This window comes from Palaemon carinicauda, chromosome 24, assembly GCF_036898095.1.
Source record: "Palaemon carinicauda isolate YSFRI2023 chromosome 24, ASM3689809v2, whole genome shotgun sequence".
Classification (NCBI taxonomy): domain Eukaryota; kingdom Metazoa; phylum Arthropoda; class Malacostraca; order Decapoda; family Palaemonidae; genus Palaemon; species Palaemon carinicauda.
In genome coordinates, this window is record NC_090748.1 from 14,544,396 (window position 1) to 14,559,395 (window position 15,000).

Below are 15,000 nucleotides of genomic sequence, written 5' to 3' on the forward strand. Positions count from 1 at the left end.
TCTCTGGTTAATGTCAAGCAGAGAGGGTAGAATTAAGGGAGCTTTGACAGTGAAATCATTATGTGCATACAGTCAAATTATGAAGTAAGATGTTACTGGGAATGAAAAGTTGACACGGTAAATAATCGAGGGTACACTCGGTCAGACTATTCTATCTCATTTCTCTTCCTCCTGTTTTGTTAAATTTTTTATAATTTATGTAGGAAATATTTATTTTAATGTTACCGTTCTTAAGATATTTAATTTTTCCTTGTTTCCTTTCCTCACTGGGTTATTTTCCCTATTGGGGACCCTGAGCTTATAGCATCCTGCTTTTCCAAATTGGGCTGTAGCTCAGCAAGTAATAATAATAATAATAATAATAATAATAATAATAATAATAATAATGATAATAATGCAACAAATTACACACGTACCTATGAGAGAGAGAGAGAGAGAGAGAGAGAGAGAGAGAGAGAGAGAGAGAGAGAGAGAGAGAAGGGTACGCAAGTAGAAATTAAAGTACCATCGTCATGAATCAGCTTCTCGGGTATGACAGAAAGCGGCGTAATAGCACCACACTCATTAATTATGTTAATGAGATTGACTTCCTCTTGGCCATCCCCCCCCCACCCCCACCACCCCCCCCCCCACCCCACCCCCCTTTCACCTGACGCCCACACCCAAGCAGAGTCACTTTAGGTGCAAAACGAGAATGAGACCGTTGCCAGCTCGAGGTAATGGACTTCTATTATGAGGTCATTAAGAGAGGGCTAACTATTGTTCTGGGGGAAGTTTCTGTGTTTGTACGTGCCCAGAATGAAATAAGAAATGGTGCTAAGGAAACAAATGCCTTATTCCCAACTCCTTTACTTCTGATGTATGTTTATATTTATTTATTCGTGTATGAATGTATTTATGTGTTTAACCTGCATTTTACAAGACAGATAGTTTGAAGCTTTAAAGGCCGTTCATGAATGGCAGAGGTAAGGAACAGTGACTTTGCCTTATCAAGGAGGGCAAAGCCCTAGAGACTGACCATATATACATATGATCAGCGCCCAAGGCCCCTCTCCACCAAAGCTAGAACCAAGAAGGGCCAGGTAGTGGCTACTGATGACTCAGCAGATAGGCCTATAGGCTCCCCTAAACCTTATCTCACAAGGGTGGTGAGGTTGTAGCGACCAAAGAAACTAACGAGTTTGAGCGGGACGTTACCACATCGGCCACTACAACCCATAAGTTATGAGTAATATGCGGTACTACTGATATTAATGCCTTAGGAAATGCCAATGCTCCATATTTCATGGCAAAGGACTGCGTAGCTCAGGGTTTTGATATCCATGGGCAAGGAATCCTTCTTAATGTTGGATGAGCCTCTATTTGAGGCTGAAATCAACCACATATGTCTTGTCAGTTTATTTACCGGGTTAGTGGCCTGATTAGTAACGTCTCTGCCTGGTGTTTGCCAGTCGGGGGTTCGAGTCCAGCTCAGACTCGTTAGTGCCATTAGTGTCTGCAACCTTACTATCCTTGTAAGCTAAGGTTAGGGGGGTGGGGGGGGTCTATCTGCTGAGTCATCAGCAGCCACAGCCTGGCCCTCCCTGGTCCAAGCTTGTTTGGAGAGGAGGCTTGGGCACTGATCATATAATATAATATATGGTCAGTCTCTAGGTCATTGTTCTAATGGCAAGGGTAGTGTCACTGTCCCTTGCCTCTGCCATTCATAAGCGACCTTTAAACCTTTAAACCTTTTAAATGCTACCACAGTGCTAGTAAGGTGTACAGCTCTAGAAACTGTTACCATAGGAAATATAAATGGATGGTTGTGCAGATACACTGTTGTGAAGATTACATAGGTGATAAGAGTGCCACGACTGAGATATTGTGGGCACGTGTTGAAGATGGATGGTTGTGTGTGTGTGGGGGGGGGGAGTAAGGAAGGCTTGGGAGGAACCTGTTAAGGGGAGAAGATCAAGAGGGAGGCAGAGAATTTGATTTATGATAAGGAGAGATATTTGGTAGAAGAGGATGCCTTTGCTTGAAGGTATTGGACAGGGCGCATCAGGCAACGACCCCTTAATGTAGGGATAACGGTGGGAAAGAATAAGAAGTTTACTTAGGGACAAGGGAGTACTTACTGCATACTTGTGAACTCCAAGATGGGAAGATATCCCAGCGAAATTATCCGAAGGCCAATGAGAGCCATAATTCACTCCTGTAGGATGTCAGAAAAAAGGAAAGGATTGCATCCTTGCTCGTCTATGTTGTGAGAAATACCCCAGGTGGCCATGGTGACATTGATTTGCATCATCATACCTTGCAACATTCTTGCAAAATCACAGCGCTGGAGTTTTGACTGTGCGTCGATGAGGTTTAGCGGGGAATAGATTTTTCATAGTTTAAAAAAGAAACTGATATCACTAAAACACTCCTCTAAAAAAATTATGTTTAGATTAAAGACTAAGGTAATCTTTTCATAAAGCTTGGGTCTGAATGAAAAAAAAAAAAAAAACAAGATTCACTGAGAGCTTCAGATAAAGTAAAATAAAAAAAATGTCTACCTTCCCTGAAAGCTTTGATCTTAGTCTACCTAGAAATGAATAGAGTAATCCCCTTTTATATTGTAAGTTTAAGATGAATATGAAATAACTTCCTTCAAGGCTTAAACAGAGAAGTAATTAGCACCGGATAAGATTAGATATCTTTCTAACTGCTTAGATCTAAATAAGAGAAATAAAGCACTCACTAAAAGGATATGTTTAGATAAGAAAAAAAATCTTAAAGTTTGTTATCGGATAAAAGAAACGTCCCAAAGGTCCCAAGATTAAATCGAAAATGAAATAACCCTCCCTAAAAGCTTAGGTCTAAAAATCACCTTCCTAGATACTCAAGTTTAATAAAGAATTTAAAACCCTCAATAAAATTTTGGGTTTAAACGAAATAGAAACAACCCTTAAGTCCTCAAGTTTATATATAAGAGAGAAGTTTCCATAGCTAAATTCATAGGTTTTAAGGTTTAAAACCCACTCATGAATGGCAAAAGAAGGGACTGACAGTGCCCTAGAGACTGACCATATATCCATATGATCAGCGCCCAAGCCACCTCTCCACCCAAGCTAGGACAAGGGAGAACCAGGCAATGGCTGCTGTTGACTTGGTAGATCTATATGCTCCCCCAAACCTCCCTCCCATCCTTAATTTACAAGGGTGCTAAGTTGCTAACTCTACAAGAAACTATCCAGCCTGAGCGAGATTCGAACCTCGGCTTGATAGAACGCGAGGCAAGGACGTTTCCAATAGGCCATCACAACCCTAAATAAACCCTAAATAAGAAAGATGATAAGGGAACACGTATTTTTTAGGGGTTTATATTAATATTTGTGATTCATTTTCAACGTAGACTGTTTTCATTTGCAAGCCAAATGGTCCACACAAGTGGGGTTGAATTCCACTGACGTTATGTAAGCTATTTGTAGCTCGAGAGAGAGAGAGAGAGAGAGAGAGAGAGAGAGAGAGAGAGAGAGAGAGAGAGAGAGAGAGAGAGAGAGAGAGAGAGAGAGAGAACTTTAAGATGTTCAAAACGATATTGCGAAATATGAAATGCTTTGCCGTAGCGAAAACATACCCGGATGTTGAAGGTATTGAAGAAATGCATCTCGAAAAAATTCGTTATTCTTGTGATGTTTATTAGAGAGAGAGAGAGAGAGAGAGAGAGAGAGAGAGAGAGAGAGAGAGAGAGAGAGAGAGAGAGAGATGAATCAGTATTTCGAAGTATGAATGTATGGAATAACGTTGAGGATGACAGTACAGAAGATAGGAATGCCTTTTATTTCCCAAGCTGTGCACAGTTGGACGTGATATCGAAAAAGAAAAGAAAAAGTTTCGACTTTAATATCAACCGCACTTGACGTTTATTGCTCTCTCTCTCTCTCTCTCTCTCTCTCTCTCTCTCTCTCTCTCTCTCTCTCTCTCTCTCTCTCTCTCTCTCAACGCGCATGCGTTTTACTTAACCTTCAAATTTTAACCTATTTTCCTAATGCTTCACCCTTTATACAATATTACAACAGAAAAGTTTATAGTCATTTCATGGAGACTTTGCTAAGAAAATATTTGATCGAAGGATATCAATTAGCTTAAGTGTTGCACTATCACGTAATCCTAATTTTTGCGTAACCTTATACTTGAGCAGGGCGTGACCTGTGTTAAGCTGTTGACCTGCGTCTGGTGCGGGAACAGAATGGGTGTAAAACACACTTTGAGTAATTGGGAAGATGGGCAAACGTTACCATGCACTTACAACCTCTCTCTCTCTCTCTCTCTCTCTCTCTCTCTCTCTCTCTCTCTCTCTCTCTCTCTCTCTCTCTCTCTCTCTCTCTCAAAATAAAAAAAAGATACAACACCACTCAATGTGACAATTTCTTTACATACAAAATAGCAAATACTTGGAATAGACTTCCTGTGGATGTAGTAAACAGTAAGACGGTAAACGAAATCAAGAATAAAATAGACAAGATCATAAGAACTCTCTAAATGCTTAAACTAAATCACTCTACCAAAGAGCAAATTGAGTCTCCGCGGATGGACTTAAAAGGCCTTGAGACATCCAAAATCATTGTAACTCCTTGTAACTCTCTCTAATGTTGTATTCAGTTCTGTCATTCAAGTAACAATCGAATTATATACTGAAAAATAAAAGTGAATTACTGAAAAATCATAAAGAATATTAAGGATATTCTGAAAATTTTTATCGGACTTTTGTGTAAAACGAACATATGTTTATCTAACTTTCCCTTACGAAGTATAGCAGTCGAATTATATTCTGAAAAATAAAAATGAATTACTTAAAAATCATATTAAAAATATTCAGAAGATTAAGTAAATTTTCATCGGACTTCTGTATAAAACGAACATATATTTATAATTCATCTAACTTTCCTCTTCGAAGTAGAGCTTCTTTGACGACAGAACTTACACAAACAAAATAATAATTCAACCTTAACGCAGCAGGCTGTTGGATAAACTGTTGGAAAGCAAATAACGGAAAGTCTCGCCAAAACCAATGTTCCTGAAAGGACAGGTGTGGGAAAAGGCAGTGGAAATGCAGGAGGAAAAAGTATAATGTCTGGAACATTGTTGATACATTTAACCCGAATGCCATTAGTGTTTCCAACGCCTGTTATTATTATTATTATTATTATTATTATTATTATTATTATTATTATTATTAGTTAGTTGGAAAAGCAAGATGCCATAAGCCCAAGGGCTTCAACAGGAAAAAATAACCCAGTGAGGAAAGGAAATAAGGAATTAAATAAACGATATGAGAAGAAAACAATAAAATATTTTAAAAACAGTATCAACATCAAAACAGATATGCCATATATAAACTAAAAAAAAAAAAGAGGTATGTCAGCCTGTTTAACATAAAAACATTTGTTGCAATTCTGAACTTTTGAAGTTCTACTGATTCAACTACCCCATTAGGAAGATCATTCCACAACTTTGTCACAGCTGGAATACAACTGTGTATTATTGAGCCTCATGATGGAGAAGGCCTGACTATTAGAATTAACTGCATGCCTAGTTTTACGAACAGGCTGGGATGGAACTGTCCTGGAAGATCTGAATGTAAAGGATGATCAGAATTATGGAAAATATATTGCGAAAAGAAGAATTCCATTTTTCAATTACTGCTTGGGACTTACGAAAATAGGCAAGACACACATGATATTTTTCGTCCTTTAAGAATACATTCCCGTATTAATCAGTATATCTAATTATATTTTAGTTAGAATCAATTCTTTTTTACTGAACATTATAATGTGGTCTATATCATCATCATCATCATCATCATCAGCTGTTGCTAGTCCACTGCAGGACAAAGGCCTCAGACATGTGCTTCTACTCCCGTCTGTTTATGGTCTTTCTATGCCAGTCTATACCCGTAAATTTTCTTAGCTCGTCAATCCATCGTCTTCTCTTCCTTCCTCTGCTTCTTTTGCAATCTCTAGGAAACCATTCTATTATTTTTAATGTCGATCTGTTATCTATCATTCTCATATATAGTCTATATATAGCTCTTCTAGGAGGACACTCCAAAATCAAACCATTATTCTCTAATCTTGGGTAGTGCCATAGCCTCTGCCCCATGGTCTTCCGCTGTCTTGGGTCAGAGTTCTCTTACTTTAAGGTACACTCAGGCACACTATTCTATCGTATTTCTCCTCCTCTTGTTTTGTTAAAGTTTATATAGTTTATATAGGTGATATTTATTTTAATGTCACTGTTCTTAAAATATTTTATTTTTCCTTGTATCCCTTCCTCGCTGAGCTATTTTCCTTGTTAGAGCCCCTGGGCTTATAGCATCTTGCTTTTCCAACTAGGGTTGTAGCTTGGCCATTAATAATAATAAAATAATATAGAATGTTATATGCTATAGTTCAAAGCTTCTCTTTTTATTCTTTTAAAGGATAATGTTATCCTAGATGTTATCGTAGTGAGATAGCGAACATTATGAGATCACCCGAACAACATATCAATAAAATAAGATAATTCTTTGTTCTTCTTAAAGGTCGAAAACTTGATCACGAGGCAGCTTTAGTTTATTCTGAACCATTTTGACTTGGGCTGGGAATTTTAGAGGCAATGATTTTGAAATGGATTTCCCAATGTTCCAGGGCCAGACTGCAAGTGCTTTTCCTCATATCTCTGGGATATTTCTTCCAAATCGTGTTTTATTTGAGAGTCGTCCCCGGGTAGAGAAAGGAAAAAGAAAAGATAGGGCAGCAAGGTTATACCTTCGCCCTTCGTGCAATATTGGCATATACATAAATATTATATGTATGTATACAGTGTATATATATATATAAGTATATGTATATATATATATATATATATATATATATATATATATATATATATGATAAATTTTGCACTTTTAGACGTGTTTTTCATATTCAATTAAGCCGTGTATTTTCACGCCTTAATGTCTGGATTTTCTCTTATAACTTTATACCTCGGGATCATAGCTTTTGGTCGGTCAGGGAGTCGAACCCTGGTCCAGGAAGCTGGCATGACAGTGACATAACATTTAGCCAATATTTATATACAGTATATATATATATATATATATATATATATATATATATATATATATATATATAATATGTATATATATATATTTATATATAAATTTATTTGTGTGTGTACTCAGGTATACATATCACATCGTATACATGTATATTTATAAACACACCCATATATATATATGTATATATATATATATATATATATATATATATATATATATATATATGAATTTATTTGTGTGTGTGTACTCAGGTATACATATCATATATCGTATACATGTATATATATATATGAACACACCCATATATATATATATATATATATATAGTATTCATTTGTCAACAGCAACAATGACAAATGCAACCGTTTCTAGTCCACTGCAAGACAAAGGCCTCAGTCATATCCTTAGTCATGTCTGGGGTATGGCCGTTTTCATAACTATGGTGTCCACTGCAGATTAAAAATGGTAGGATACTTTAGTCAAATCGCTCACAGCAAACCAACCTAGTACGGGTGTCCCTAACTAGTACAGATTTGCTGATCTTGTCGATACACAAACCCTTTCACCACGTTAAGTTATCTCCACCCAAAAGAAATATATATATATATATATATATATATATATATATATATATATATATATATATGTGTGTGTGTGTGTGTGTGTATGTGTGTGTTGTGTTTGTGTGTGTATACATGCATATATAAACTAAGAGAGAATCTGTATTTCTGAGAAGATTTGATGTTACTCTTAGGATAGCATTAACAAAACATAAGGTTAACAGAACTAATTAGATTACATATGTGGCATGATAAATGAAGTGACCCGAGTCAACTTGGTCTAAGAGGACTTGAGAAAAGAAAGATAAAAAGGGAGAGATAGAAGAATTAAAATATACAAGCGCATGCATAATATTTCGACACGGTTGTAAGTGTTATATGTGGGTGTATCCTAACTAAGTAGTGATTTAGATATAAACTGTATGTACTTGTTAGTTTAAAGGTTTACAGGTTTATAGGCCACTCATGAATGGCAGGGGCAAGGGACTGTGACATTGCCCTATCAACCATGACGAAGCCCTAGAGACTGACCATGTATACATATTCAATCTATATCAGCTTATAATGTGTGGATTAGTTTGGTGTTGCCACTTTAATTCCATTCTTTTCTTTGTCTAAAGAGTTCAATATCAGTAAAATTGCCCTACAATTCAAGAAAACTCCCTTATATATCTAATCCTTTACTGGGTAGATTAAACATCTCCCATGCGTACCGAAACACTCATTTAGATCTTTCATCAAATCAAATTTCATAAATATCACCTTAAGGAAAATATCATCTCCCAAATGGAGGTCATCCCATTGTGCTATATTGAAGCCAATGTCGTTTAAGTCATATTTCACTGAAGACGTCACGACGTTATGCGAATTGATGCCTTTTTTTCCTCTTGCCAACAGGATGGGAGACACGTTTAGGGCACGAGAGATCAGCCTGAAGGCGCAGAAGAAGTTGCTGAGTAAGATATCCAACAAGAGCATGGCCAAGAACTTCATCGATGACACGCACGCCAACATACTCGACAACATGTACAATCTCGCTAAGGCTTATGTAAGTTCATTTTTTAAATGTTGCCATTATTTTAGGGTTAGACTGACGTGCATAGATTATGTAGAGGTCAGAAAAATTATATAACAATTATGACTTAATACTGCCTAAAATTTTAATGAATTATGATGAATTATAATGAATTCATAAATTTACAGTGTTAATCTTAAGGTAAAGACAATCTAATTTACTTACCTAGGCGACAAGGTTATATAAAACTATAAAATGAGAAATAAAAACTATTGGGACTTCCTACCAAAAGAAATTATGGCCCGGATTTATTAAAATTAGCGTGTTCTAGAAGCCAGGGAAACTGATTATTGAATGAACTATTAGCAGCAGAGATACTACTGGAATAAGGGATTATGAAAACGAGGCATTCTTGCCTGTAAAACATACGGGGAAACAGAAGTACCAAATATGATATCATATCTAGTTTTGGCTATAATCTAACGAATCTAACGAAAATTAATTAACTTAAAAAAAGAATCTAGCGTAATAACGTCAATGCCTAAAATGGTCCCCCCCCCCCTTAGCTCTGCTTGTGTTAACAAGGCTATATCCTGCTTTTACAATACGAGAAGAAAAATACTGAGAATTTTTAAAAAGTAAAGTGATATTTCGATGTGATATTTCTAATCAGCTGTTATGTGAAAACAGTAACAAGAATAAATTCACTGGTATATAATAATGATAATAGTAATAATAATAAAAAAAAATTCAAATTTAAGTGTTAACCCATTGCAAACAGTGAACTTAGACTTGATAAATTTTAGAATCGGGTATGTAGGTTGATCAAGCCATTTTTTGAGATCCTACCTCAAGAGTTATAGTCCTTCAAGGACTAGCTCGATAGTTTGATGTGTTATGCTTTTCCCGTCATTGGTCTTTTCAAACAAGAGCAGCAGATTGGCATGTAATAATAATAATAATAATAATAATAATAATATTAATCTTAACTATAATAATTATTATTATTATTTTTATTGTTATTATTATAAGCCAAGCTATAACCATAATTGGAAAAGCAGGATGCTTTAAGCCCAAGGACTCCAACAGGGAAAAGTAACCCCGTGAATAACGAAATAAGGAAATAGATGAACTACATGAGAAATAATGAATGATTAATATAAGATATTTTAAGATCAGTAACAACGTTAAAATAAATGTCATATATAAAATATGAAAAGACTAAAATCAGCCTGTTCAGCAAAAAAAAAAAAAAAAAAAAAAACATCCTTAGTGAAAGAAAAATTATAGACTACTTCCCAATTAGCCTATAGGAATGTGGTCCTGTCCACTGATGGCATCAGAGAATACCTTGTGTTTATTAGGTGTTTAGAGGTTTAAAGGTCATGCATGAATGTCAGAGGCAGGGAACAGGACAATGTCCTAGAGGTTGACCATACCTGTAAACTAACCATATATTATTATTATTATTATTATTATTATTATTATTATTATTATTATTATTATTAGCTAAACCACAACCCTAGTTTGAGAAGCAAGATGCTATAAGCCCAAGGACTCCAACAAGAAAAAATAGCCCTGTGAGGAAAGGAAATAAGACAATAAATAAAAAATATAAGAAGTAAGGAACAATTAGAATAAAATATTTTAAAAACATTAACATCATTAAAACAGATCTTTCATATATAAACTATAAAGAAATACTTATGTCAGCCTTTTCAACATGAAAATATTTGCTGCAAGTTTGAACTTTTGAAATTCTACAAATTTAACTACCCGATTAGGAAGATTGGTCACAGCTGGATTAAAACTTCTAGAGTACTATGTAGTATTGAACCTCGTGATGGAGAAGGCCTGACTATTAGAATTAACTGCATACATAGTATTACGAACAGGATGGAACTGTCCGGGAAGATCTGAATGTAAAGGATGGTCAGAATTGTAAAAAATACTGTCCAACATGCATAATGAGCTAATTGAACGACAGTGCCAGAGATTAATATCTAGATCAGGAATAAGGAATTTAATTGACCGTAAGTTCCTGTCCGACAAATTAAGATGAGAGTCAGCAGCTGGAGACCAGACAGGAGAATAATACTCGAAACAAAGTGGAATGAAAGAATTAAAAGACTTCTGAATAGATTGATCACCAAAAATCTTGAAAGACTTTCTCAATAAGCCAATTTTTTTTTTTTTTGCAATTGAAGAAGCCACAGACCTAATGTGTTTCTCAAAAGTAAATTTGCTGTCAAGAATCACGCCTAAAATTTTAAGTCATACAAAGTTAAAGAAACATTATCAATGTTAAGATCCGGATGTTGAGGAACCACTGTCCTTGACCTACTTACAATCAGACTGAGTTTTGTTAGGATTCAACTTCATACCCCATAATTTGCACCATGCACTAATTTTAGCTAGATCTCTATTAAGGGACTCAGCAACCGCAGATCTACATTCAGGGGATGGAATTGATGCAAATAGAGTAGCATCATCAGCATATGAAACAAGATTTTTTTCTAGGCCAAACCACATGTCATGTGTATATAGTATGAAAAGTAATGGGCCAAGAACACTATCCTGTGGAACACCAGATATCACTTTCCTATACTCACTAAGGTGCCCATCAACAACAACTCTGAGATCTATTACTTAAAAAATCAATAATAATGCTAAGAAACGACCCACCCACTCCCAACTGTTTGAGTTTGAAAACAAGGGCCTCATGATTAACACGGTCAAAGGCAGCACTAAAATCAAGGCCAGTCATACGAAGTTCCTGACCACAATCAAGGGATTTCTGTACAGCATTGGAGATTGTAAGAAGGGCATCACATGCTCCAAGGCCTTTACGAAAACCAAATTGCAAACTAGGGAACAGATGATTACCTTCAGCAAACCTATCAAGACGTTTTGCCAGGAGATGTTCAAAAACTTTAGATAATATGGGAGTTATCACAAATTTTTGCCAAAAGACGCTCAAAAACTTTAGATAATATGGGAGTTATGGGAATTGGGCGGTAATCAGTTGTATTTGAGCTACCACAAACACATTTACGTAGTGGAGTAACATTACCAATTCTCCAACAACTGCTACAAGCTCCTCCTCTTGCTAACTTGCACAAAATAACAGATAACTTTGGAGCTAAGAAATCTGCAGTCTTTATAAAAAACAAAGAAAAAATACCATTTTGGTCTACACCTTCATAAGCATCAAGGTCCACCAAGAGAACTTTAGCTTCACTAGGTCGAAAAGCTAAACTAGTAAGTTTAGCCTCAGGAAAACCGGAATGAGGAAGTTCGAGTTTCTCATTACTTTGCTTACTGTCAAACACATCTACCAAAAGGATTGCCTTTTCCCTTGGACAGTGAGTGACTGAGCCATCTGGTTAAAGTAAAGGAGGAACTGTTGCATCTACACCAAAGAGTGCAGATTTAAGGGTAGACCACCATTTATGTTCCTGAGTTGTACCAGAAAGTGTTTCTTTTATGGTTAAATTGTACTCCTTTTCAGTTGAAGCATAAACTCTCTGAGCAAAAGCTCTAAGCTGAGTATAGTTATTCCAAGTCAAATCTGATCTGTTACCCTTCCTAAGATGATAGGCCTCCTGCATCTCCAAATAAGCACGTCTACATTCATCATTGAACCATGGTTTGTCCTTCACTCAGTACCTTAGTATACATGAAGGGATACGCCTATTAATTATTTTGACTAGATTCTCATTCAAAGGGACAACAGGATCAACACTACTATACAATTGTAACCAATTCAAGTACAAAAGATCATGCAAAATCCCATTCCAGTCTGCTTGAGATTTCACATAAATCTTACATGAGTATGAAACATCATGGACAGACTTTACTATAAACTCTCAACCTTGAGCGAGGTTGGAACTGCCATCCAGCAGTGTCAGTATGGACGTTTTCAATAGGCTACGACAGCCCTCAGAATAAATAGTTCATATTCATGTGTAGGTTAATAGTTATTTTGCAATGACAGATTAAAATCATCAAAAATATATGTAAAGGGACTGACGCAATATCGTGATGAAGCAGTGCTTAATGTAAAAGAATGGTCATGGTCATCTTTGAATTGAAAGAATACAGGGACGTTTCCTTGAAAGGGTCTCTGTCTCAAAGACCAAGTGTAGACATGCAAAAAAAAAGACATATATCTGTCATTTTTTTTTTCATCATTGGCGGTGAGTAAAGAGTGAATTAGTGAACGTTAGAGATTCATAATGGTTTTTCTTTATTTAGTGGTTCATGACGTTCGAGAGAACAGCCTTCTTGCGAGGTGTTAAACTAAATCTAGATTAGAATTCACAAAGGATATGTGATCTACCATTGGTCTATGAAAAAAAGAGCAAGTTTCTACTGAAGAACAAATCAAACGTGGTGTTATTTTCGAATGTTATTTATTGATCAATAGGATGATTTATCTATCGCCAGTAGTTAAATTACAAATATTTGATATTGTTTACTTTAACCAGAAGATTACTTAGCCGGATCTGAGGCCTAGAGTTTCAGGTACCCATAACTAAAGAAAAATGCGCTAAAGTTGTTTTTTATGTAGAATTTACTTAAGAAACAAACGAAAATGTGTAGAATGACGATACTGATAGTCAGTTAATTATCTCTCGGCCTTTGTATATTCGAAAGAAAAGTCAGAGAAGAAAAGGTTAAGTTTCGACACTCACTGTTAGCTCTCCGGATTTTTTTTTCTTTCTTTTTTGAACAGGTCAGAGTTCTGGAAAATCAGACTAAAATTTATCAAACCCACGAATGCTTGATAACATATATTGGGTCTTGGGCTGAAATCTTGAATTATTATTGGAGAGAGAGAGAGAGAGAGAGAGAGAGAGAGAGAGAGAGAGAGAGAGAGAGAGAGAGAGAGCCTTACCTTATTGCCTTATTCTATGTTTTGGTTCCCCCAGGTCCCTCAGTGTGAGGCACCTCGTATATCCACCAGAGAGTTGCTTATGCATCTCCCGGTGTATTTTGCATCTTCCAGTCTTGGATGGTCTGGGAGAGAGAGAGAGAGAGAGAGAGAGAGAGAGAGAACGGAAATTAATGTATACCAAAAGTCCGAGACCGGAAATCCCTCTCTCATATCCTAATCGACGATGAGTAATGTCTACACAAAAGACTCGAGATTCGAAACCTGGCGGAATTCCCATGAGGTAAATCATCTATATTTCTATACACGCACCAACTCACCCTTGCAGACTCGTATTGTAAACTGTTTTGGTACAGACCTTCGCCATTTCAAACATTTACCAGCTTTTGAATGTGTTAGTCGGATATATCTCCATATTAAATGCAAAAGAATCGCAATTTAAAAGTATGTGTTGGGGTGGAAAGTTTATTAAAGATACTTTTTTTTTTAATTTTAACACGTTAACAAACCATGGAATTCAACTTTGGGGGGAAAATCTGAAACAGCGGTAAAGTTATGATTTATTGTATACATATACGCCCCTATGATACATACATGGATACATACATACGTGTATATACAGTATATATATATGTATATAAAGAGAGAGAGAGAGAGAGAGAGAGAGAGAGAGAGAGAGAAGAGAGAGAGAGAAGAGAGCTACTGTACGCGACCCGTCAAAAGTGAGGGCTAAATATTTAGATAGATATGCACACGGACACGTAACCTCTCTCACCAGGATATGGCTTCAACCCTGTTCCTCATACCCTAAGGACAGGGAGAGCTGTGCATGAGCGGAAATATATATATATATATATATATATATATATATATATATATATACATATATATATACATATATATATACACACATATATATATATATATATATATATATATATATATATATATATATAATTGTGTGTGTGTGTGTTGTGTTTGTATGTGTGCGTGTGTATTTGTATAAAATAAAAGGGTGATGTTTTCTTTCGGCCTTCGAAAAATCTGTAAATCAACATTAATGATTCCTTTTGAATATGCCTCTTGTCCTTTGCCATCAAATATACCAAACAAAAACATTTTTAAAAGTGTTAAAATGCATATTTAAACATTAATAAACATTTACGCTAACCTTCGAAGCCTGAGAGAGAGAGAGAGAGAGAGAGAGAGAGAGAGAGAGAGAGAGAGAGAGAGAGAGAGAGAGAGAGAGAGAGAGAGCCTAATCTCTTGCAAAGGCATTTTCAGTATTCATCCAGTAAGTTCAGGAAAGAATGCAAATACTCTAACACCAAGTTACGTAAGTTAATCAGCCAGTCTGTTAACATTAGACTGAAATTGCAACGGATATTAGAGAGAGAAATATGAACTTCCAATTACTCGCAAAAACGTCATAACCTACACACACAAACACAATAAA

The 15,000-nt window shown here is 35.9% G+C and overlaps 1 protein-coding gene across 2 annotated transcripts in view; it reads left to right on the forward strand.

The window, feature by feature from the left end:
• Positions 1–15,000, forward strand: part of sigmar (Tumor necrosis factor alpha-induced protein 8-like protein sigmar) — a 192,933-nt gene that overhangs the window by 161,467 nt on the left and 16,466 nt on the right. For both annotated transcript variants that reach the window (XM_068348082.1, XM_068348081.1), the window contains one exon: positions 8,530–8,680. In XM_068348082.1, the coding sequence (XP_068204183.1) occupies positions 8,531–8,680 (150 nt within the window). In that variant the 5' untranslated portion in view covers position 8,530. The remainder of the gene's footprint in view (positions 1–8,529; positions 8,681–15,000) is intronic.